This window comes from Rana temporaria, chromosome 9 (genome assembly GCF_905171775.1).
Source record: "Rana temporaria chromosome 9, aRanTem1.1, whole genome shotgun sequence".
Lineage (NCBI taxonomy): Eukaryota > Metazoa > Chordata > Amphibia > Anura > Ranidae > Rana > Rana temporaria.
Window position 1 is genome coordinate 100,048,066 of NC_053497.1, and position 26,693 is coordinate 100,074,758.

The 26,693-nt window shown below is 44.1% G+C and overlaps 1 protein-coding gene across 1 annotated transcript; it reads left to right on the forward strand.

Moving 5' to 3' along the window:
- Positions 1–293: 293 nt before the first annotated feature.
- LOC120913771 (cysteine-rich hydrophobic domain-containing protein 2-like) lies at positions 294–22,877 on the forward strand. The gene is made up of 6 exons (XM_040323970.1): positions 294–560; positions 12,406–12,460; positions 14,533–14,688; positions 17,354–17,410; positions 17,499–17,558; positions 21,272–22,877. The coding sequence occupies exons 1-6, from the start codon at positions 385–387 to the stop codon at positions 21,320–21,322; spliced, it is 555 nt and encodes a 184-aa protein (XP_040179904.1). The 5' UTR covers positions 294–384; the 3' UTR covers positions 21,323–22,877.
- The last annotated feature ends 3,816 nt before the right edge of the window (positions 22,878–26,693 follow it).

Genomic DNA, 26,693 nt, shown 5'->3' on the forward strand with positions numbered 1-26,693 from the left:
GCCGCCGTATCAGTGCGCGCCCCTACCTGAATCTGGGAAGGGAGGTTGTCCCTGAATGGTAGTTTGTAAATGTGGTCACCCTATATAATGCATTAAATTTGCCATCACTGTCTGGTCTCTGGGAGAAATGAAGGACAAGCTCTCTGATGAGGACACAGGCTGCAGAAGAAAAGCCAATATAACAAGATAACATGACCCATACAGAACAGAGGAGCCGTGCTCTCCATACACTGGATCTTATGTCACATCACCTCTCAGCGCCCACCATCCCTCACAGCGTCACATTTCCCGCCCTCCGCTCACACACACACACGCGTCTCAAACCCCGCCCACCGTGAGTCACGTGAGGTCACCGCAATCCCTGCTCCGTCCTCGGGTGACGTCATGAGCGTCTTGCTTCCAAACATGGCGGACTTTGATACCATATACGAGTTGGATGAGGAGGAAGAAGAGGACGGAGAGGACCGGGAAACGGGCTCTGCCCGGGTGGTGGCCGAGGAACATTTACTCCGATACGCTCCGGACCCGGTGGTAGTGAGGGGAGCCGGACATATTACCGTGTAAGAGACGAGGGGAGTCCGGTGTGTGTGGGGAGGGGGAGCAGGCCTCGGTTGGGGTGTACAACACACATACTGAGCCGGCCTCTCCTTCCCTCACACCCCCGCTGAGCCTCCCTACACTAGCTGTACACACAATGCTGCTCGGACATTCATTGACTGGATCAGCCGGCAGCTCCTCTGTGAGGGGCACCAAAACTTCATTGCATAGTGCTCCCTCCATCACCAGAACCTGCACTACCCTGCCAGACAGGACTTCCTGTGATTAGGTGACAATGCAGCCCACCCCCCCATCACCAGAACCTGCACTACCCTGCCAGACAGGACTTCCTGTGATTAGGTGACAATGCAGCCCACCCCCCCATCACCAGAACCTGCACTACCCTGCCAGACAGGACTTCCTGTGATGAGGTGACAACGCAGCCCCCTCCCCCCCATCACCAGAACCTGCACTACCCTGCCAGACAGGACTTCCTGTGATGAGGTGACAATGCACCCCCCCCCCCCATCACCAGAACCTGCACTCCCCTGCCAGACAGGACTTCCTGTGATGAGGTGACAATGCAACCCCCCCCTCACCAGAACCTGCACTACCCTGCCAGACAGGACTTCCTGTGATTAGGTGACAACGCAGCCCCCTCCCCCCCATCACCAGAACCTGCACTACCCTGCCAGACAGGACTTCCTGTGATGAGGTGACAATGCACCCCCCCCCCCCCCATCACCAGAACCTGCACTCCCCTGCCAGACAGGACTTCCTGTGATGAGGTGACAATGCAACCCCCCATCACCAGAACCTGCACTCCCCTACAAGACAGGACTTCCTGTGATGAGGTGACAATGCAGCCCCCCCCAATCACCAGAACCTGCAATCCCCTGCCAGACAGGACTTCCTGTGATTAGGTGGCAACGCAGCCCCCCCCCCCCCCCATCACCAGAACCTGCACTCCCCTGCCAGACAGGACTTCCTGTGATGAGGTGACAATGCAACCCCCCCATCACCAGAACCTGCACTACCCTGCCAGACAGGACTTCCTGTGATTAGGTGACAACGCAGCCCCCTCCCCCCCATCACCAGAACCTGCACTACCCTGCCAGACAGGACTTCCTGTGATGAGGTGACAATGCACCCCCCCCCCCCATCACCAGAACCTGCACTCCCCTGCCAGACAGGACTTCCTGTGATGAGGTGACAATGCAACCCCCCCATCACCAGAACCTGCACTCCCCTACAAGACAGGACTTCCTGTGATGAGGTGACAATGCAGCCCCCCCCAATCACCAGAACCTGCAATCCCCTGCCAGACAGGACTTCCTGTGATTAGGTGGCAACGCAGCCCCCCCCCCCCCCCATCACCAGAACCTGCACTACCCTGCCAGACAGGACTTCCTGTGATTAGGTGACAATGCAGCCCCCCCCCAATCACCAGAACCTGCAATCCCCTGCCAGACAGGACTTCCTGTGATGAGGTGACAATGCAGCCCCCCATCACCAGAACCTGCACTACCCTGCCAGACAGGACTTCCTGTGATTAGGTGACAATGCAGCCCACCCCCCCATCACCAGAACCTGCACTACCCTGCCAGACAGGACTTCCTGTGATTAGGTGACAACGCAGCCCCCTCCCCCCCATCACCAGAACCTGCACTACCCTGCCAGACAGGACTTCCTGTGATGAGGTGACAATGCACCCCCCCCCCCCCCCCATCACCAGAACCTGCAATCCCCTGCCAGACAGGACTTCCTGTGATGAGGTGACAATGCAGCCCCCTCCCCCCCATATCACCAGAACCTGCACTCCCCTGCCAGACAGGACTTCCTGTGATGAGGTGACAACGCAGCCCCCCCCCCCCCCATCACCAGAACCTGCACTACCCTGCCAGACAGGACTTCCTGTGATGAGGTGACAACGCAGCCCCCTCCCCCCCATCACCAGAACCTGCACTACCCTACAAGACAGGACTTCCTGTGATGAGGTGACAATGCCCCCCCATCACCAGAACCTGCAATCCCCTGCCAGACAGGACTTCCTGTGATTGGGTGACAATGCAGCCCCCCCATCACCAGAACAACGCAGTCGTCCGTCTGTGCGTCCCCCCCCCCCCCCCCCATATCACCAGAACTTGCACTCCCCTGCCCGTCAGGACTTCCTGTGATGAGGTGACAACGCAGCCCCCCCCCCCCCCCATCATTTCTGACACATGGGAAGTGTTGTCATGTTGCCACTGGACTGTGCACTCCAATGTCACCCGCCACAGCAATTTGCCTGAGGGCCAGTTCAAAACATAGAAACGCAGTCCGGATGGTTTTCTGCATGTGTGTTTTTGATGCAGTCTGGTGCATTATTTTTTTTTTTATTATTATTATTAAAGAAGTCCAGCCTGAGCTTTTTAGGCAGGGCTTCTCATCTGAGTCACAGGAGTGCAATTCGTTTTGCACTCCTGTGACCCGTTTTCAGCGGAGAGCAGTCTGAAGTCCGCTCTCTGATGACGTCGCTGCCATCTGTCGGGGCAGCACATCATCCCGACTTCCAAGTCTGGATCTCCCAGCTGCCCTGATGGTGGTCTCAGTGAGCCACTGAGACGGCCGCTCTCCGCCCCTCCACAGCTCAGCGCTCCAATGAGTGCTGAGAAGTAGAGCAGAAGCCACGCTGACAGTCAGCATCGCTCTGCTCGGGGAGGAGTGAGAACCGAACCATCAACAGTGTTTAGTGGCTCAGCTCTCAGTGCAGAGATGGCAGGGGACAGATGCAGCATCAGTCTGATGCACCATCCACCGAGGTAAGTATGACTAGGAAAAAACATACAGTACTTCTCTTTTAAGGGCCAGTTCACACCAGATGCAGTTCTGTGTGCTAAAAATGCATGCACAGTGTTTTCCATGTATTCCAATGGCTCTAGTTCACATCATGCAGTCAGTTTCTGCACCCGGGAAATCTGACTGCATGGTGTGAACTAGCGCCATTGAAACACTGTGCATGCATTTTTAGTGCAGAAAATAGGTGCACAGAACTGCATCTGGTGTGAACTGGCCCTAAATAAGGACGTGCGTTTTTGACGCTTTTTACAGCGTTTCAGTACAGTCCAGAGCAGGAAGAATGCAGCATGTTCTACTTTTTTTCCTCTCTGGAACGGCAAGCACTGATGTAAACTATGCCATTGCAACCATGTAACGTACTTTCCATGTGTTTTTGATGCAGAAAAAAAACGCACTGGAATGTATGCGGTGTGAACTGGCCCTAAAAATATTTCCTGAGATTTAGAAGAAAGTAGCTATAGTCCTGTATTGTTGTATGGGATTGGCCCTGGTACTCTGACTTTGGCAGTATTTTACATTTCATCATTGGTGGGGGGATGCCGTGGCAAAGTGTGTGATCTTTAACACCTGCACACTGCATGTGTGTATGGTGGGTGAGGTCTGTGTGCCAAAAGCACGCTTTGGGCACAATGACGGTGTAGTCACAGGTAGCGCCTGGTCTCTGGTTATGAGCAGGATGGGCTCCCAGTCATGTGACAGCTAGTGGTCACATGATTTGGAAGTCTTTACCACTCCCCTCCTGGCATAAAAACCCTGTTAAAGCATAAATAAACCCGTAGGTTTAACAGTTGCATATCTGGCACGTGGCCAGGAAGTAACTGTCAAAGTGGACACGCACTCAACCAAACTGTCAGACCATTCAATAGCTGGTGTCACAACTGCATCATGGCAGTTGCAGAGCAAACCAAGGCCAAGATGGCAGCTTCCTTGGCTGAAAATGATAGAATTCACCTCCACTTTGCAGATAAGGAGGGGGGGGGGGGGGGGGCTGTAAATAAAAACAGATTGCAGTTCTGACTAAAGTTGAATAATGTCCTTGGTGTAGGCCGTCTATGTATTTACCTGAAGCATGGCTGGAATACTCCCAGGACGTGGGAGAGGTCTTGTCATTACTGCTCACCTCCACCATCACAGATGTAGGCTCTCGGATGTTTAGCTCAGAGCTACTGCATCAGAGGGGAGAGAGAGCGTATGAGGGGGTCTGAATAAAATAAAAAGTTCACTCCTGTGATGGTGGAGATGAGCAATAAGGACTAGGCTTCACTTGGCAACATCCTGGGAGCATTTCAGTTAGGCTTCATGAGGTATGCAAATGGCCTACACCTAAAGCAAGTGCATAACCCAACTTAAAGGAGTTGTAAAGTAAAACATTTTTTCACCTTCATGCAATCTATGCATTAAGGTGAAAAAACATCTGAAGCTGCCGGCTCCCCGAGCCACCGTTATACTTGCCTGACCCCTCGAAAGTCCCGCGCTCGGTCCCGACGTCCTCTTCGCCGCTCAGCCTGGCCGCTGATTGGCTAGAGCGGATGGATTGAGAGCAGCGCAGCCATTGGCTTGCGCCACTGTCAATCACATCCAATGACGCGGTGCGCTGAGGGGCGGGGCCGAGTGATACAGTGAGCGGCTATGGCCGCTCGCTGTATCATGGGAGCGCACCTGCAATTACTGACCACCATGCGAGCTCTCTCGCATGACTGTGCTCAGTACTTGCGGGGAGGACCAGAGACAGCCGCCGAGGGACCCCAGAAGACGAGGATCGGGGACACTGTGCAAAACTAACTGCACATTGATGGTAAGTATAACATGTTTGTTATTTTAAAGCGGTCCTCCACCCTAAAGTGGAGTCCCGCTGATCGGAACCCTCCCCCCCTCCGGTGTCACATTTGACACCTTTCAGGGGGGAGGGGGGTGCAGACACCTGTCTAAAGACAGGTATTTGCACCCACTTCCGGCCACACGCTACGGGCGAAAGACGGGCATTCCGTCACATCCCGTCTGTCGCCCGTTGTGTGCTGGGAACACTCGGCTCCCAGCACACAGCGTGTGAGCCAATCGGCGGGCGCAGCGCGACTCGCGCATGCGCCGTAGGGAACCGGGCAGTGAAGCCGCAGCGCTTCACTTCCTGGTTCCCTCACCGTGGATGGAGGGGGGAGCAGCAGGGTGACGAGCGATCGGCTCATCCTCTGCTGCGATCACCGCTGGACTCCAGGACAGGTAAGTGTCCTTATATTAAAAGTCAGCAGCTGCAGTATTTGTAGCTGCTAGCTTTTAATATATTGTTTTAGTGGCACATCCGCTTTAAAGGAAAAAATATTTTTCCTTTACTAACCCTTTAAGTCAGAAATGCTCAGTTTTTTTTTTTTTTTCTACAATCGTCCCTTACTTGTAAAGACAGATTTTACAGTCACTTCCAGGGCTAATAGGTCTTCCAAGGTGGGACGTAACAGATATCAGATAAAATGGTGGTGTAAAGGGTATATATGGTATCCCAAAGCTAGGTGTATGCTGCCTTCCTCAGATGGGGTAATCCGAAAGGAACTACAAGAAAAACAGAAATGAAAGGCGATAATTTAATAATAAAAAATGTTTTTTGTTTAAAAGTGGGTACTCACAAAATGCAACTGACAAAAGGCCATAAAATACAGTGCATGCACAGGACACGGGGTACTTGTGAGCCCCCGAAACGCGTTGGCTGTACCTTGTATTCTGTGCATGTCCAAGCACTGTGTTTATGGCCTTTTGTCAGTTGCATTTTGTGAGTACCCACTTTTATACAAAAAAAATAAAATGTATTGAATTATCTCTGGTAATGTGTTAGGTGTGCGCACCTTTCATTTCTGTTTTTCTTATAGACAGTTTTTGGTAAAGGCAAACTAAGCCTTTAAAGCATAACTTTACCCACAACATGATAAAAATAATGTTCTGTAGCAAAGAACATAAATTCTACATTAATATGTCACCAAAATGCATGTGTGTTGTAAATTCCAGCAGTGTTCCTCTTTCTTCTTGCTGGAGGCTGCCATTTTGTTGAAGTCCAGGGCCCCTGAACAGCAATAAATCATAAAGCAGAGCTAAGCCCATTGATTTGACGGTTTAAAAAACGGTTGGTCCTGGATTTGCTGACTGTCACATGTGCTTGAGTTCTCAGCCAAACTGTCAAAGCATCAAAAAGCTGGTGTCATAACTGATCATATGTGCAGCATCATGGCAGTTGCCGATCAAACTGAAGCTGCTTCCTTGGCTGTAAAGGAGAGGAGAGTTTAAAGCTGCTTTAAGGCTGTCAGCAGTTTGGACTCTACTAACTTGTCATCGCCTAAAAATAGAGCATGTGCAGAGCCGGGTGAGATGGTGTATTAATGGAAGTATAGGCACGTATTTTTAATGTTTACATGGCTATAACTGCAAAAGGGGCCAGCCTGAAGTGATCAATCAGGACTTTGTTTTCTGATTAAAGTTCTACTTTAACCCCTTGCCGACCATATAACATGCATATACGGCAGCAAGGTGGCACTGCTGTGCAGGATCACATACCTAGTATGCAATACAATACTTCCTGGTAGGGGACATGCATGCACACCAACGGCAGGCCCGCTACTGCTGTGATTATACACAGTGGGAGCTGATCTGCGGGTACCGCGGACTCCATGTGCACCTGCCGATCATCCAGCGCAGAATAGCGGTCTGACAGGAGGGAAGGGATGGAATTTGTGTCTCTGCAAAGCAGGGATTAGGATCCATGTCTTCCCGTAGAAAAAAACGCCACCCATACAGTACACTAAACCACTGGCTAAGAAGACGGTTAACCCTTTGATCACCCTTGATGTTTAACCCCTTTCCCAGCCAGTGTCAATACAGTGACAGTGCATATTTTAAGCACTGATCACTGTATTTGTGTCACTTATCCTCCAAAAGTGTCAATGTTCGCTGCAAAGTTGCTGATCGCTACCACTACTAGTTAAATAAAAAAAATCCCATAGTTTGTAGACGCTATAAATTTTGCAAAAAAACAATCGATATACGCTTATTGGGATTTTTTTTTTACAAAAAACATGCAGAAGGATCCGTATTGGCCCAAATTGATGTAGACATTTTTCATTTTTATTTGGATATGTTTTATTGCAGAAAGTAAAAAATATTTTTTTCAAAATTGATGGCCTTTTTTTGTTTATAGCACAAAAAATAAAAACTGAAGAGTTGATCAAATACCACCAAAAGAAAGCGCTAATTTATTGACATAAATTTTATTTGAACACAACGTCGCACAACCACGCAACTTTCAGTTATGCTGCATTCACACCTGAGCGTAGCGTTTTTTGCCGCGATATTTGCAGCGTTTTTTGCCGCGATTTGTCGCAGTGTTTTTACCGCGATTTTCGACAGGTCTAGGGTCACCAATGTTAAAAACAGAAAAACGCCCAAATTCGCTCAATTCGAGCGACAAAAAAGGGTCCAGAACTTGTTTGAGCTTCAGGCGTTCGGTGTCGGGCGTCGAGTGGAGATGTGAACCATCTCCATTGAGAATAATGTATTTTTTCCCCTCTAGCGTTTTGGAGCTTCATGCTTCAGGCGACAAAACGCTCAGGTGTGAATGCAGCCTAAAAGTGGAGCTCCACCCAAAAGTGTAACCTAAACTTATGTGCATCTACCCCCCCCTCCGGTGCCACATTTGGCACCTTTCGGGGGGGGGGGGGTGGGGGGACAAGTACCCTTCCCAACGTCCGGGAGACAGCGCTGTCCCTTTGGAAGTTCGGTCCCCCCTCCTTTCTCTGCCGCTGGGCCAGTTAGAAAGCACAGCGTGCTTCTCGCATGCGTTGTAGGGAACCGGCTGTGAAACCGAAAGGCTTCACTGCTGGTTTCTCTTACCACGAATGGTAACGGCGGCACCTGACAGCTGATCCGGAAATCGGCTGAGGTGCCGACATCGCGGGCTCTGTGGACAGGTAATTGTTCAAGTATTAAAAGTCAGCAGCTATAGTATTTTTTGCTGCTGAGTTTCATTTTTTTCCCCCGGTCAGAACACCGCTTTAAAGTAACTCTGTGACGTATAGCCAAAAAAATGGCCTGGTCAGGAAGGGGGGTAAAGTTTCCCGAGGTCAAGTGGTTAAGCTTGAAAATAAAAGTTGATTGACTGCAATGCACAGGGGGTGTGATGCCCCCCCCCCTTTTTTTATTTTTTTGTCTTTTATAAACTTTATGTGAAGTGCAAAAAATAACACTTCCTTCATGTCACAGCAGATCTTTCAGTGCATTGTACTTGCTGTTTAGTGACATGCTGTGCCATCTAGTGAGGTGTGAAATATTACGCAACCTATTTGCCTTGTATCGCAATACGGCTTTCTGATGTGAACATGCCGCATAGAAAGCGATTGTTTTCTATGTGCCATTGCAGTTGCGTGCATTTATCCATGAGGAAAAAACGCAAGTAACTGCACATAGTGTGGACAGGCCCTTAAAGCTGACCCTATCACTTTTGTATGAAAAAATGAAATTGTGGGTGGCCTTTAACAGAAGTGTAATCCTTGCTGTGATTCCTCATGCAGGCCACTATGTCACTACAGAATAGAGTGGTGGGTAAATCCGCACATTCGAGCCCTCAAATTCGACTACAAGCTGGACAAGTTCTTCCTCTAGCTTTCACAGTAAATACTCAGGTTATTCCTTGGGCTCAATTTCAACTGGTCTATTCCTTCCCTCTGGTGAAGTTCCTCTCTTGACTGCTGTGAAAGATGGAGAAGAAGAAAAGGGTATTCTTCCATTGTACATAATGTGGTCCTCTTTCCACCGTAATGAGGATATTGTCCTTCCTTTCCTTTGTCCTGCTCCAAAACGGGACAAAGAAATTGCCTTTGGATGTGGCTACAGCTGTCGGTCTGCTTGGCAGCCATGGCCTCCTTTTGCAAGACTGTGTTCCTTTTTTGTTCTACATGGAGGTCCTAATAGAGGACACCCTGCTTGCCACTTCACCATTGTCAGGTAGATCAAACAGCTCTTTTTCAGGGCCTGTGCCTTTTAGGAAGATACCTTTCACATCCGGGCCAATTTCACCAGGGCTGTTGGGGTCTCATAGGCTGTTCAAGACCAAGCATTTGTATTCCAAGCTTGGAGTGCTGTCATCTGATCCTCTGTCCCCAAATATTGTGGTTATCCCAAGTACAGTAATGGAGGGGAAATCTTCCAATGGGGTCACTAATGCTGCTGACCTGGGGGTCCCAAGGGGTTCCCTAATTTGCAGGGATTTCTTCTCACTTCCTGTTTTGGCTATGGAACAGGAAGTGAATGGACATCTCCCTAATGGGACGCAGATGCAAAAAAACAGAACGGTTAAAACCCTCCCTTACAATTCAAAATGTAAAATGTGACAGCAAGGGATGGTCTCCGCCACTCGCTGTCACAGGGAAGGGGGGGGGGTGATTAACATATTACACCCTAAATATGTCTGTAGAATGTTCAGAAGGTGAACTTATGTTTTAGACCCTTGTGGGGGGTTTTGTGGACCTGCTGGCATTAGTGTTGCTAGGTTGTTGCCCTCTCATCCTGTTTTATTGCTTGGTCTATCAATGCAAGTCCTGTACTGTGTGATTAAAATGGAATTCCATCTTGCACCTAACAAGCCTTAAAGCTATCCTTTTCTCTTCCCCCTCCCCCCTGCAAACACCTATGCTGGCTACCCTGTGTAATGAAAGATGTATAAACATACCTATTTTTAGGCTGCTCTGGTCACATGATCTCGTCTGTCGGCCAGTGGAAGCTGCAGGGGGAGAGGAGAGCTTGTTCCAACAACTGCTAGTAAATCCTGTAGCTGTGACATCACCCATAGGCTTCCATGGCCCATCCGTTGGTGCTCTGTCCTCTCCGCTGAAGCCTCACTGGCTGGCACAGGGGAGCTAGATCATGTGACCGGACTGGTCTCATAGGTGTAGCATATTAGTAAGTTATTTTTAATGTTTCATTTCAACTTAAAGTGGTGGTAAACTCCATTCATTAAATCTGACCCAGGAGCAGCAGAAAGACAGCACTTATTTCTTTCCAAAGCTTGAAGTGCTGTGTCTTTCTGCTGCTACGTTCCTCTGTTATCAGCAGAGACACTTCTGACAAATTCTCTGACACAGGAGATAACAGCACCTGGAAATGTTTTGGAGAGGGAGCTTGGAGGTATTTTAGCAGGGAGCTTGTCTATTCACAGCACAGCTCTGCATGTCCCTTTGCCTATGTGGAGGGGGGTGTCTTTCCTCCAATCAGCTCCCACACATTGTAAGCCCAGACTCCCCTCCCACTGCTGAATGAGGAAACAAGATTTGTAACACAATCTGCACTCTTTAACCACTTACGTTATACGTCGGTACTTTAAAGAGGAATACCATTTTTATAGCAGCAGCTAGGTACCATAACCCCAGTATCTTCTTCTTCACAGGGTGGTCTGCTTTCAGATAAAAGTGGTCTCTTCAGCAGGTTTGCTGCAAGATCACTTTTATCAGCGACGGGAGAGGGGCCGCCGCTCTCCGGTGCCCTCAGCCGATTACCGAAGCCGTCGGTAGAGGCGGAAATTTCAAAGCTTTCAGTACTGTCACGCATTGAATGACAGTTGCGCAGTCGTGCAACGTGGCTCCCAAACAAAATTTACGTCCTTTTTTTCCCACAAATAGTTTTCTTTTGGTGGTATTTGATCATCTCTGCTGTTTTTATTTTTGCGATATAAACAAAAATAGAACGACAATTTTGAAAAAGATAAAAAAAACTTTTTCTCAGTTTAGGCCGATACGTATTCTACATATTTTTGTTAAAAATAAAAATCGCAATAAGCGTATAGTGATTGGTTTGCGCAAACGTTCTAGCGCCTACAAAATAGGGGATAGAATTATGACTTTTTTTTCCTTGTAATGGCAGTGATCTGTGATTTTTGTCAGGACTGCGATATTACAGCGGACACTTTTGACACATTTTTGGGACCATTCACATTTATGCAGCAAACAATGCTATAAATATGCACTGATTACTGTATAAATGTGACTGGCAGGGAAGGGGTTAACACTAGGGGGCGAGGAAGGGGTTAATGTGTGCCCTGCTAGGTGATTCTTACTGTGGGGGGAGGGGACTGACTGGGGGAGGTGACCGATCTGTGTCCCTATGTACAAGGGACACACCATCGGTCTCTCCCTGACAGGACGTAGATCTCTATGTTTATACCCAGAGATCCATGTCCCTGTCTCTGTGACTGCCGAACGCGGGTGCCCAGCGGACATGGTACGGCTGGAGATCTGAGGCCTTTTTGATCCCAGATCTTATATTAGGCTCTGTCATGCTTTTTTTTTTTTTTTTCTATTACAAGGGATGTTTACTTTACATTCCTTGTAATAGGAATACAAGTGACAAAAGAACAGTATAAAAATAAAAGATAACGTGTGTGTTTTTTTTTTTTTTTTTTATGTGCCCCGTCCCGCCGAGCTCGCGTGTGGAGGCACCCGCATTTAAAAACGGTGTTTAAACCCCACATGTGAGGTATTGAGCAATAATTCTAGCCCTCTGTAACTCAAAACATGCAACCTGTAGATTTTTAAGGGTGAAAGTTTATCGCCATTCCACAAGCAGGCGCAATTTTGAAGCGTGACATGTTGGGTATCAATTTACTTGGCGTAACATCTTTCACAATATAGAAAAATAATTGGGCTAACTACTGTTTTTTATTTTTTAATTAAAAGTGTGCTTCTAAGATTGCTGCGCAAATAAGGTGTGACAGGAAGTATTGAAATAACCGCCATTTTATTCTCTAGGGTGTTAGAAAAAAATATGTATGTTTGGAGGTTCTACGTAATTTTCTAGCAACAAAACCTGTTAACTTGTAATCACCAAATCTCAGAAAGAGGCTCGGTCCTTAAGTGGTTAAAGTGTAGAAAGGGAAAGACAGCAGATATACATGTATAACTTATGTAGGGAGATTTGTTTCATCTGTGTATCATCTGAGGCTGTTCACTTCACTGGGTATATGTGAGGGTCTACATCCACATTAATATGTATTTTTCCTTCTTTCAGGTTTGGTCTAAGCAACAAATTTGATGCAGAATTCCCTTCGGTTTTGACCGGAAAGGTAAGAATGTTTTTCAGAAAACTTTGTGAAAACATGAAGGGGAGTGGTCACTAGAAATGGGCTCGGGCGTGTTCGGGATCCCGCCAGAAAGCCGACACTGCACACCGCTGATAACAGGCAGTGAGACCTTTCTGGATCTGCAACTACGGCTCGGGAAATGGCTCACTTGCCTGTGATTAGAGTTCTGCAGTGTCTGCTTCCTGGCGGGATCCCGAACACACCCGAGCCCATTCCTGGTGGTCATAAACAATACCATTAAAATAAGCACACTTTAGAGTAGGCGTCTCTCTAAAATGGGATTGGATTATTTGTAGGGCTTGGCAAGCCAATTGTTATCCCCTGTCCATTGAGTTGGGCTCAGTGGCTAATAACAAAGCTTTCACTGGGAAATGGGATGGCAGTGGGTAGGAGTCCATCAAAATCTAGATAAGTTGTGTGACACGCACACAGATAAATCACTAAAATGTGCTTGGGCAAAAAATGGTTTTAATTTTTTCTGTGTATGATGGCATGTTGTGCAAGTGTGACACCCCCCACGATGACACGGGACATCTATTATTTCCTGCATGAGAAACTCATGAGTACAGTAAAGTGTCTCACTGAAATACAAAACTAGTCAGCTAGGCTTGTTACATTGGGTTTTCAGTCATTTTTAATTATTGATTTGAGGCATATTCTTTCCTTAAGGTGCCTCCTTGTTTTGCTTTTTATTTTGTTTCAAATATTTAAAAAAAATACACCCACAAAACTCCTTTTATTTTTTATTTGCACTGAAGATTTATTTTTTGCATAATATGAATTTGACATAATTGGGCTACCTGAAGATGTATAGTCCCAACGGCCCTAACATGATCCAGGTGACTGAAAGTGAGTAGATAAACCTCCAGAGAAGACACCATAGTTTCCTGCCAACTGCACTCGCCAGTAGATGTTCTATAGTGAGATAAGCCTACAGTTCAGAGGTGTAAGTCGTAAAATTTCTCTAGTATTGTTCGTGGAGATGAAAGGTGATTGATGGGGTGGTGGTGGTTTTGTTTGACTTTTTAACAATCCAGATCTTGCCTGCTGGGCTTTGCTTGGTTTTTCTGTTTGTTGCCCTTATTGCATCCTGTCGTAAAATATTATGATCCTTTTTAGTGTTTGAAAAAAAAAAGCAGATGCCTAAGGGAAATAATGTCTTCACATTGTAGTAAAGCGCAACACATATTAAGGGCCTTATCTGTTTTTTAAAGGGGGGAAAAAAGGGTGCAAAAGCAATAACGCAAGTGAGAAAGTAGACTCTAAACAGACTATATATATATATATATATATATATATATATATATATATATATATATATATATATATATATATATATATATATATATATATATATATATATATTTATTTATTTATATTAAAAAAAAAAAAGTAACCAATCCCTGTAAGCTTGAGTGGCATTACATGGATGAGGTCTGAGATCTTTAAAGGCCTCTGTCCAGCCACTGCTCTGAAGCATGGAGATTGTTGTAAAGCACACCATATGTCAGTTTCAGTGGACTAGAAATGCCTGCCTGTTTTTGTAAAGGCAGCCTGCATCTAGCAGTGGTTGGGAAAGATCTGTTAGGAGTGAGAATTTATTGTGCAAATTTATGTAAATTTGAAGCTGGCCCATATACACTGTGCACATTTTCAGATGGTTCTTGAGGAACTGGCCAAAATTCTCAGTTGGTGGCCCTTCAGGTCCCACTTTCTTTAATAGAAGTCAATCATTCTATTGACTTTTGTCGAAGGAGCCTGCTGGAATTTTTTTTTATAAGGCAGCGGTTGCAACCAGTCATATGCTGTCACTGTTGGGAGATTCATTTATCTGCACTGTATAATGTGGATGGAGGAATCTGTTCATAATGAGATTGAGAAAATGAGATTTAATACTCTGAAGGTCCTGGCTGTTCTGTAGTGTATGTAGGGCATTCCTTCTATTCACATTTTTGCAAGAAGAGTATAGCCATGTCATTTTTTTGGGCAATGAATTGGGTAAGTTGTTGACACTTTTAGCTATGTCTTTAAAATGTTATGCTTTATCCTTCCAGGTTGCTCCAGAGGAGTTTAAAATCAGTATTGGTCGTGTAAATACCTGCTTGAGAAAGAATCTCCCCCTCAATGTGAAATGGCTGCTATGTGGCTGTATCTGCTGCTGTTGTACATTAGGCTTCAGTTTGTGGCCTGTTATATGCCTGAATAAAAGGGTTAGTAATTTTAAATTGACTAGTGTGAAACAATGGGTGTTTACACCTGTACAGTGATAAATAAAAGACAAAACCAGATAAAATTCCCAGCTCAACTAACCAACCAGTCTGCTTACCAACCGACTTAACCTGTCCAACAGTATGCGTTAAATCGGGTTTGGTTAACGCACATATGTAAATTTAGGAGACTCCTAAATTTAGAAGGGTTAGGACTGCAAGTAATACAGGGTGTCACAATGGGGCCTTGCAATTTGCAAATGCGCTTGCAAATATCTGCTAAGTAAACTTTTTAACGCATACTGTTTGACAGGTTAAATCGGTTGGTAAGTTGAGCTGGGAATTTTCTCTGGTTTTGTCTTTCATGCGTTGTCCTTCCATGTGCTCCTTGCTGTAAAGGCCATTTATAGGTTGGTGCAGAGCCCATTTTTGTGGAGACATAAAACATGCCCTGCATTTTTGTAGAATTTTTTTTTTTTTTTGTATATGGTGTGCGTATTTGTGGTTTTAAACTACATAAAAAAAAAAAAATTCACACTGAGCCCTGCTTCAGGGCACAAGATTTGCTGCGTTTCCACGCATTGCAATGCTTGGCAGTCGCACTGCTTCCGTGTCAATGTTAGATTAACGTCACCCTCAAAACAGATTGCAAAATCGCATGGGTGTGAGCGATCCTGTGATGCACCTTTTTGGTGCAGATGCGATGCTATTTGAGCCATACAAAATGTATGGCTCAATATGCACCGCACAGACCTCACATTTGATGTGCACAGGAATGCGGTGCGATTCCTGTGCGAATTGCATGCAGTGTTTTCCACGCACCAGTGTGAACTGCATCTGAAATCTTTGACTTCTTGGCTGTGTCGCATATGATGGCAGGTACATAGCAGTGATGTCCAGAACAGCTGTGAGGACACTGTTAGATTCTGGGACATTGCATGCAATTTTTCATTACTATGAAGAGATTCTCTATATCTATACCATTTCGTCAATGTTTTTGATGGAATACACATAACTTTAATCATCATTTCAGAAGATGCACAAAATGGGAAAAGCCGCTAATTTGATGCAATATGTAAAACCGGGTTTGACTAAAATTTGGAGCCCTTGGAAAATACCTAGTTTAAAGTGTAACTATGGCTAAAATGACTTTTATGATAGTCTGTCACTAGCACTAAAGTGGATGTAAACCCTCTCCTATACCAAGTGAAATGAACAGCCTTAGATGATGCACAGAGATGAAACCAATCGCCCTATTATAAGTCTTGTGTGTATATCTGCTGTCTTCATCTTGCTATATTCTTTTAGAATTCTTACATTGTGTTAGAATTTTTTCTTCCTCATTCTGCAGTAGGCGTGGTGTCTGGACTTACACTGTGACAGCTGATTGGAGGAATGGCAACTGCCCAGTTGACATAGGCAGAGGAACAAAGATACTTTTTAGAGCTGTGTGACAAGACAAGCTCTCTAATCTATTTAGCACTTTTATATTGAGCTGTGCGTGTGCAGCTCAGTGTATATTTTGCAGAGGATTGGGAACCGGCAGATAAATGCATTTTATTGCAGAAGCAACATTGCATGTCTCTTCTGCACTAATGATTGTACCTGTTAGTAGTTTTTTAGCCTTTAGTTCAAGCTTTAAGTTAGCGGGTTTAGTTCCACTTTAAGGAGCAGTCTTTGATTTCGTCCACGTATAATTTAGTTTTATTGCCTGGTGATCGACCAAAGTTTTCACCTTCCTTTATCAGACCAAGATGTCCAGCAAATGTGGCAGTTAAAGGGTTAAGAAAAAACATTTAACACTGACAGGGGTGCTTACAATGGTCGGCTTTTATTCATTAATATAAAACCTTTATCCCAAAAGGGGAGAAAAAAACATTTCTGTAACTGCTTAAAGGGGTTGTAAAGGTAAATTTGTGGAGTCAAAACGCACAAATCGCCCTAACGTGTGTCCAAAAACATAGCAAGCACAGCAAAAAGCACTGCAGAAATGCTCAAAAGCAACATGCATAGATATTAAGCCTAATGCCGCATACACACCATCACTTTATGTGATGAAAAAAAACGACACTTTCTGTGAAGTAAAAAATGACGTTTTTGAAACTTCAATTTTCAAAGACGAAGTTGCATACACACCATCGTTTTTCTCACAATGTTCTTGCAAAGTGAGGTTACGTTCCACCACGTTTTACCATTGAAGCTTGCTTCATAAGTAGCTTCTGGGCATGCGTGGATGAAAAAACGTCTTAGAAAACGACATTTTTTGCTACACACGGTCAATTTCTGTGAAGTAAAAAGTGCACTTTTGAAAAACGACACATAAAATTGAAGCATGCTTCAATTTTTTTTGGTCGTTTTTTACAAGACATAAAACGACGTTTTCCCCCACACACAGTCAATTAAAGTGACGTTTTTAAAAACCTCATTTTTTTTCATCACATAAAGTGATGGTGTGTACGCGGCATAAGTCCTACATAAATTCCATGTCAGTCTTGTGTAGAAAGCTGTTGTCATTCTTTGGGTCCTGCTAATGTAGCTCCTTTTGAGAATGCGGAGTTGGGCTTCAAGATATTGTATGTTTGACAATACTATACATACTGACTGCTATATTAAAATGTATGACGATGTTCCATATAATTCATGACCAAATTTATTCTGGTTTTGTTAGACAAGGAGATCTATTCACAAACTCTTGGACTGGGAGAATAACAGATTATATCACAAGGTAAATAAATGGTCTTTAGAAAATGGTGACTTAGCTGTCACAAATATAAAAATTGCTTTTTATTAATGTTGTATCAATTGTTCCTTAGCTTGGCTTGCACTGGAAACTGAGCAGAAGGAAATGTGAATCAAACAATATGATGGAATATGTGAGTATGTTTTTCATACAGAGACGTATGGGAGGTTATTTATTTTTTTAACCATCATTACCTAGGGTGGATACTGCATCTGTCCCCTGCCGGCTCTAAGACTAAGAACCGAGCAATCGACCACCGCTGATCACTCGGTTCTCTGCTCACTGAGCAAAGACCTGTGACTGTTAATCATTGCATTTTGCTCTGTCTGCCCCACACTTTCTGGGGCAATGGGCTGTGGAGGGTGCAGGAGCGGCCAAGTCAGGCTCTCCGCTACTCACTGAGCCAGGTGCTGGTCCAGACATGTGGTGGTTGCGATCTTGCCTGTGTTATATCTTCCTGCTGTCTGCTGAAAATGGGTCACAGGAGTGCAGAACGTGATCCATAGGAGTACAGCCAAACAAGCTTTGGCTATACTTCTCCTTTAAAGACCTATTGGTGTAAACTTTGTGCTGGTCACTCAGCCACCCCGGGGTAATGATTTCATAATCTTCTGTTCTTTTAGAAAATAATATTTGAAGCATTGTTCCTCATGCACACTACTAGACATTTAGCCCCTGTGCCTGAGACTCCGGCATTTTTGGGTGGAAGGCACAGGTGCACTGCCCAACCCTACTGCCAGCAGCCTGTATAAATCTGAAAGGGTGAAAGCTGCTGCAGAAAAGTTCTGTGAATGGGTAGGGGGGGAGAGAGGTGAGCAAACACTGGTTTCTATGTATGAGAGCAGCGCCTCTTCTAAATGCTCTTGCTATACTTCTGGACCTAAATTAACGTGTAATTACTACAGAAATAACCATCCTACTTAACGTGACATACATTTTGTAATACTTCTATTTAGACTGCAGATTAAAAAGTATTTGCCTGTTCACATCAGCAACCACATTCTAACAGGTCTGCTGGTAAACACCCCCCCCCCTCTCTTTTTAGTGCACACCACTACAGTGCAGTGGTGTGAACTGAGCACACGGGACACACGCCTTGTGTATGAAGTGGGCTGTGTGCAGCACTATACATTGTGGTGGAATTTGCCCCTAATAAGTCTCTGACCAGGAAAAAAACATTTCTATTTCATTCATGGATGGACAGACACAGCCTTAATCTTGACAAAGTGGGTATTAGCCTTCCTTTAGGAGTGACTAGGCAGAAAGTGTTAACAACTTCAAAGCTGAACAGCCCTGCCCAGGGAGCAGTCCAACTGGCTATATCCCCTCAGCCTGCACCAAGCTCCCTTCGGGCCCATAGGCCTGGAGGCTTTATTTCAAATTTACTTTGGATTTTTTTTTTTCCTGTGATCTTCGATCAACTGCCGACTGGGCAACAGGTTGGATCCCAGATCCTTGTAGTCCCCCCAGTTTCGGCCATCGAGTGTGTGCCAACCATAGCTATGCACTGGGACGTCCACGACAGGCCCATTGCTCTACGGGTGGCCAATGAGCTATACGCTCCAGGGCATGCATATGATCGGTCTATAGGGCTGAGTCGCAGCAGCCGGGCCAACAGTCACCTCCGTCACCATGAGGGAGATGGTCTGTCTAGGATGCTTCCAGCACAAGGGTGGGTAAGTAGTAATCTCCTGCTTCGGCAGGAAGACAGAGCTGGGCATCCCTGGAGAGGTGAGTGAAGGGCTCTATTCCTCCCTTCTCCCTTCCCTCCTCCCTAGGCTCTCAGAGCTAGCTGCTGGGGTGGGGGTTCCCCTGGGGAGCTTCACCTGGGGAGCTTCACCTGGGGAACCATAAGTTACGCACTAAATCAGTGTATAAACTGCATAAGAGATTCTGCTTACCTGTGTTTCCTGCTCCATGCTGTTGGCGACCATTTTTGCTGTGATCCATGCTGTATTGCTTTAGTTGCACTGGCGGCCATGTTCTTGTGGCCGCATTGTATTGGCCTCTATCGACGCTCGGCGGCCATGTTTTTGGTGATTCCTGCTGTGTGTACTGACTGCTGTATTTTGCTCTGCTGCACTGATCACTGGTTTTCTGCTAGCGGCCTCCGCATTTTGCTCCAGGCTCCCAGATACGGCGAAGCTGTGAACGAACGTTGTTTTCTGTGGCCGCGCTGGGTAGGCCTCTAGCCGCCACTCGGAGGCCATTTTTCTGTAGGTCCCACACTCATCTACGCTGCCGGCCATGCTTTTGTGGCCCACGCACTGTTGGCCTCTAGTGTCGGATCGATGGCCATTTTACCATCGATCAGACCTTTTTAAAATGGTCAGACGAACAGATACACGCTGCTGACTGATCAGTCTGAAACTGACAAAAGTAGCAACCTCACAAGCGGCTTTCGATCGTACCTGTTTGCACCTATTTTTTTATGTTATTATATAAGCACTTGCACTTTAAATCACTATTGCATTGTTGACCTTATAGTTAATATATTGTTTCAAGCTAGAATTTGGAATTTATCGCCTACTATTGGCGCCCCCTTACTATTATACACCCCCCACATTGCTAAAGTTGTTTTCACACCACTCTAGGGGAGCAGCTTCTTTAATATATTACCATAGTGCGGAGTTCTCAATTTTTTTTCATATACAGATTATAGCAATGTGATAGGTTGTGTAACCATAAAATGTCCATTCACAGAAGGAAGCCTTCACAAGGGGATTAGAAGCAAAATCCAGCAAGAGCTACTGAGTATAAAAGAGAAGTGAGGTGCCTCTAAGTGTAGCAATACTTTGCTAAATGTTGTACCTTCATTAAATGTAACCATATTGCTACACTTAGAGGCGCCTCTCTTCTCTTTTATACCCAGTTGTCATGACGCTACTCTTGTATCAAGACATCGCTTGTATATCAAGTCAAAAGTTGTTAAAAATGTTTGCTTGTCTTGCAAAACGCTCTTAAACAAAGTTACACTCAAACCAAGGTTTTACATATAATTTTCTCACAATGATTAACCACTTCAATACTGGGCACTTTTACTGCCCAGGCCAGCTTTCAGTGCTGTTGCAATTTTAAATGACAATTGCACAGTTATGAAACTGTGCCCAAACTACATTTTTATAATTTTGTTCACACAATTGGAGCTTTCTTTTGGTGGTATTTAATCACCACTGGGTTTTTTTACTTTTTGCTAAATAAACCAAAAGTACAGAATTTTGAAAATAAACGTGTTTTTCTCTGATTCTGTTTAAAATGTTGCAAATAATGGTTCTTCATAAAATGTAGTCCAAAATATATATTCTATTCCATTTCTTTGAAAATACCCAAATCAGTGTTTATTTTAAACAATGGTGTATATATCTAAAAATTGATCACCACTGATGTACTGACTATATCATTTTGAGGCCCTAAAATGGACAGTAGAAATGCCCCCAATTAAATGATTGGTCACAGCTAATTGCATGGTACAGATGGGCTGTGATTGGCCCTGTCTGTACCTTGTGATCAAATTGACCAATCACCGCTAGCAACACAATTGTACACAGGGGATGGTATGTTGTGTACAACAGTCATGTGACCTGCTGTGATTCGTCACGGTGGTCACATGGTACCAGCAGCGAGCCAGTACTCTGATCAGTCACAGCGGTGCTGCACGGCCCCTCGGTCGACTCTTCCTGACAGGATGTTGTATGACATCCAGTCAGGATGGGAAAGCCACCTCCCAGTCATTTGTCTATAGGCTGTGTGGGAAGTGGTTAAAAGTGGGTGTTTTTTTTTTTTTTTTTTTTTTTTTGTCATCTACTGAACCTTTTTAACTCCTATTTATTTATTTATTTTTTGCAGGTTATACTCATAGAATTCTTACCAAAGTACCCGATATTTCGACCGGACTGAAGATGATGTGCTTCTGCTTCATTTCATAATATTTTGTTACTGGTCATTCCTACCCTTAGTGCCTTTTTAGATGGTTTGTGGAAAGAAAAGGTATACTACTGTGTTTTAAAAACACAAAATGGGTGTCTTTCTTTTTTTTGTATAGCAGTACAGTGTCCTAATAGCTTCTGTATTTTTTACATGTATAAAGAAAATCAAGATTTGCACACTTATTTTTTATGTTAAGGGAAGCTTTCTGTGTTGCACTTCATTTTGCCCATATGGTGCAAGTGTTACGCAGCTCATTTTGCTGTAAGCACTTCACACTGATGGGATTAATATTCTATATACACTCAATGTAAATAGTTGCAGTTAGGGACATGCATCAATGCTGCTTTAACTCTAGCTTATTGCCTTATTGTACCTATGTCTCTCCTATTTCTTTTTTTTTTTACACTAATACAAACTGAAATCTGTTTATACACTTGAGCCCTAAAGGTAGAGGGGTAAGCAGCTTGGTTAAATCACTACGGCTCAGGCAAGCCATGCGGAGCTTTGAAGTGGAGAAAACGAAGGAAGTTCACACATTGCCTGGTCTGTTGTAAAGTGCGATGTCGCTGCTTATGGGACCGTACTACAAATACAATGTATCAGTGTTGTGGTTATTAGAGATCAGCACCTCAGAATAAGAATATAATGAAAGCTGAAATAGATTATTTAACCAAAAACTGTAAATATTGCCTTTTCAGACCTGCAAGTGTTATACTTATGTTTACAGAATGTAATATAGCTGTTACAGTATTGCCAATTCTGGTTGAGCTTATAAACTTACATGTAGGCTTCATTTGATTGTATGAACCATTTTACAGTTACATGAGACTAGTCTGCATTTTTTTTTGTGCTGTTGGCCTACCAGCGAAGGCTTATGTTATGTTTTTAGGCCAAAAGCTGGTGATATATGTAAGTAAATGGCCAACTTGCACTTTACGAGTATGTGTTTTTGTGTTGGGAGCAGGCCATCTTCTGGTGTTTAAAAACCCACATTGAGAACCCCAGTATTGTATCTATTATATACTACAGAATTTATGTGATTAGTTTTAATATAGGGGATTTTAGGCTTTACAAGTTTGGTTAGTCATTGGCTCCAATATTGCAGTGCTCTGATCGCCACAGAGAATTCCTCTTGAAATGCATTTCCAGCTTTTGGTGTGATTAAAGAAAGAAGGGCTAGAACCTCTGTCAGTAACTTGGCTAGGAAGAGAATTGAAAACGCCTCACAAGTCATTTGGAGGACTCACCCCGACAGTTGTCATTGGGGCAAAAAGTGAGGCTAAATCCAGTGAAAAGCTGTAAATGTATAGGTAGGTGGGGGCAAATCTCCCAGTAGACACGTTTTGACAAATGTCCCCAATTTGGGCAGGTTTACTCTCACTAGTTAGCTTCTGGGACTAAAAGTGGAATGTCCCTAGCACAAACATAAGCAGCAATAAAAACCTGGCAGAGATTCTAACGCTTCCTCCTCTGAAATTCTGCTTGAAAACCTTGACTTCTCTTAAATAAATTTCAACTTGGAAATTTAAAAGATTTTGTCCCCCCTCCCCCTCCAAATTGCCATACAGGGCAGTGAATCTTTTTGTCATGATGCACTAGTGTCATGCAGTGTGATATACTAGATGTAGGCCACATACATGTGCCCAAGCATGATGCCTCAGGGTGTTGTAATCTTACATTTAAACCCATCATCCCCTTTCATATAACAGCAATGCGTTAATACACCAGAGAATAGTAGGGAAATGGTGTGCTGGTTAAACAAGATATACATACATACATATTTTATTTTTTTCTCTTTGAATTTACCCATAAGTAATTTTAAGACTAGACTTGTGCAGGAAAAAAGTCATAGATAATAACAGTTGAAACTTGAAGTGGCAAACATACAGAAATGTTTAAGGCTGCTTTCACACTGAGGCGCTTTGCAGGTGCTATTGCGCTAAAAATAGCACCTGTAATGTGCCCAGAAAGAGCTGCTCCTTTCTATCCAGGGCTTTCACACTGGAGCGTTGCGGGACGCAAAAAAAAGGCCTGAGGCACAGTAGGAGCGGTAAAAATGCCGCTCCTATAGCGCCCCTGCCCATTGAAAACAATGGGGTAGCTATTTTTAGCGGAGTTTTACCATTTTGTTTGCCGGGATTTTCGGCCGCTAGTGTTGCAGTTTTAACCCCTGCTAGCGGCTGAAAAAGGGTTAAACCGCCTGCAAAAAGCCTCTCTGGCGTTTTGCAGGCGGTTTTAACCCTTTTTGGCCGCTAGCGGGGGTTAAAACTGCAACGCTAGCGGCCGAAAATCCAGACAAACAAAATTGTAAAACGCCGCTAAAAATAGCGGTGTTTTACCACCAGCGTGAAAGTAGCCTGATGCCACGTACACACGATCGGTTCATCCGATTGAAAACGGCCTGATGGATTTTTTTCATCAGATATCCACTGAAGCTGACTTTCATCAGTCTTGCCTACACACCATCAGTTAAAAATCCGTTTGTGTCCAACACGGTGACGTAAAACACAACGACGTGCTGAGAAAAATTAAGTTCAATGCTTCCGATCATGCGTCAACTTGATTCTGATCATGCGTGGATTTTTAACCGATGGACTTGCCCACAGACGATCGTTTTTTTTTTTAACCATCAGATAATTTAAATTATCACCGATGGGGGGGGGGGGGGGGGGGGAAACGATGGGGCCCACACACGATCGGTTCGTCTGATGAAAACGGTCCATCAGAAGGTTTTCATCAGACAAACCGATCGTGTGTACGCGGCATAAGTGTTGTATGCTCCAAGCAGAAGTCTGCTTTCAGTCTTCTAATGCTTCAGTGTATTTGGTTAGGTTTCTAATATGTCATCCTGATAATGATTAGTTACGTTGAAGAGAAATTGCAATATTTACCAAAACAGGATTGTAAACCATTCCTGAAATATGGGTGTCAGCTGAGGAGGCCATAGATTAAGTGTTTAGCATTTTATTGCCCAAAGTGCTTAAGATTTTGTGTAGAACACAATAGTATACATATTTTACAATTTTGCAAGGTAAACCGCAAAATGTATTCTTAGTTAAAGCTGAACTCCATGGAGCCACTGAAATACTTAAAGTTAAAATGCTGAAATGATTTCACCTGCCAAAGGTTTGTAGTTCAGCCATTCTTGTTATCTGGAAAACTCTTCCAGAAGATACAAGCAGGTTGTTGATGATCACTGCAGTAGTAGCACAGCCTGGACTAGGACATAGTGAAAATACACCCCTGGTCTGCTGATTGGACAATAATCTCTGCTGACTTTGCTCTTCCACCTAATAGTGTGTTCACAGCAGAGCCTCCATATGCACCAACTGTGCCAGGTATTACAGAATGCTGATAATCAAGAAAACCTGAAGTAATTGACGCTGCTTGCAATTAGAATACATGTAATTGTTTTAAATATGTGCATGGAGTTCTGGCTTAAATGCCATAAATAACTGTTTTCTTCATCTATTTTTGTTTTCTCCCCACAATGAGAAAAAAATCAAATGAAGAAAACCATGGAAAGGTATTTAAATTACCTAATGGTAATTCAAGGTCACAATTTTGTCTAAAAAGTTATATTGGGCAAAGAGAATTAGTTTCTAACACCGCTAATGTTCCTAAATTTGTAGCCAGTCTTCTACAATTACTTTTGGATTTAATATTCAACATGAAATTTTATTTAACGCAATGTCTAACGTTATCTTTTGCCAAGTAAGGTATCTTATAGTAGTGCCATAATCTTAATTGGGAAAATGACATTGTCCAATGGATAAGGGGCTAACCATCTTTTGGTTTATTCTTTTTACACATCTTGTGGACTTTTTTGTCTTGACATAGATTTATTTTGACCACACGGTTTGATTACATCTTATTTGCACAGTGCCATTATTTAGTTGCTTTCAAACTTCGCTGCAATTACCTCCATAGATTTCAGAGGGATGGGCAATTGCGCCCCCCATGCTTTTTTTTTTTTTTTTTTTTTTTTTTTTTTTTTTTTTTTTTTTTTTTATCTTTGTAACAATAAGGTGAACATTTGTTTTACAGTTATGTCACCTAAGTAGTTTAGTGGGGGTTCACCCTCAAAAAAAATTCTAACATTACATCCAGCATACTAACGACATGTAAAGTATGCTGGTATTTTTCTCCGTACATTCCATTTAATTGTTATTTTCGCCCAGGCTTCCGGGTTCTGAATTCCCACGGGACTGGGCGTTCCTATTGAAAGCTTAGCTGATTGACGTCTGGTGAAAATCTTCCCATGGCGCATAAAGCACGTCACCAGTTTTCCGTAAATAGCCGACCTGCGAGTCGGCTCTATATGGCGCCTGCGCAGTCGGCTCTACACGGCAGGCGCAGGCACCGTATAGCGCCGGTTTGCAGGTCGGCTCTTTACGGAAAACTGGTGATGCGCTTTATGCGCCATGGGAAGATTTTCACCAGACGTCAGTCAGCTAAGCTTTCAATCGGAACGCCCAGTCCCGCGGGAATCAGAACCCAGAAGCCTGGGCGAAAATAACAAACGGTATGTACGGAGGAAAAAAAATAAATAAATACCAGCATACTTTACATGTCGTTAGTATGCTGGATGTAATGTTAGAATTATTTTTTTAGGGTGAACCTCCACTTTAAGAGAACTAAGCTCATAAACTAGAGGCCAGTTTTGGATTGGAAGCATTTCGCTACACCTTTGCTACTTCCATAGTCACAATATTTAAAAAGTACCTCATACTTAAGGAATACCTGTATATTGTAATAGTATTAATCTTTTATTTTTTTTTATTTATTTTTTTATATACTTTTTCCGTATTTTTTTTTTTTTTTTTAAATACATTTTTCTTAAATTTAAAGCGTACCTGCTTTAAATTTGTCAGCTGATAGGCTGACAGTGCTGCCAAAATTCAGGCACGAAGTACCCTTGATAATCTTGTAATGGATTTGTATGCATCTCAAGAGGCCTAGATTTCTGCATTGCAATGTGTGGTGTGTTGCAGTGCCATTCATTTTAAAGTGATTCTAAAGCCTTAAGGACTTTATTTTTTTTTTTTACCTTTCAATGCATTCAATTCACCCCTTTATACTTACCGGGACCTGATTTCAATCCAGTGTTGTGCACATAAGCAGTGTCTCTATCCCTCTTCACTGGGTAGATTGATGGCAGCGGGAGCCATTTGCTCCTGCTGCTGTCAATCAAATTCTGGGACAGGGCTAGGCTGTTCTGTGTGTCTCTAGACACACAGGCTGCACTGGTTGGGAGCAAGCTCGCACAAGTGGCCCCATAAAAAGTTCCTTTCTATGGTGGGCATTTGCTGAAGAGGAGCCAGGAGCGTGAGGGACCCCA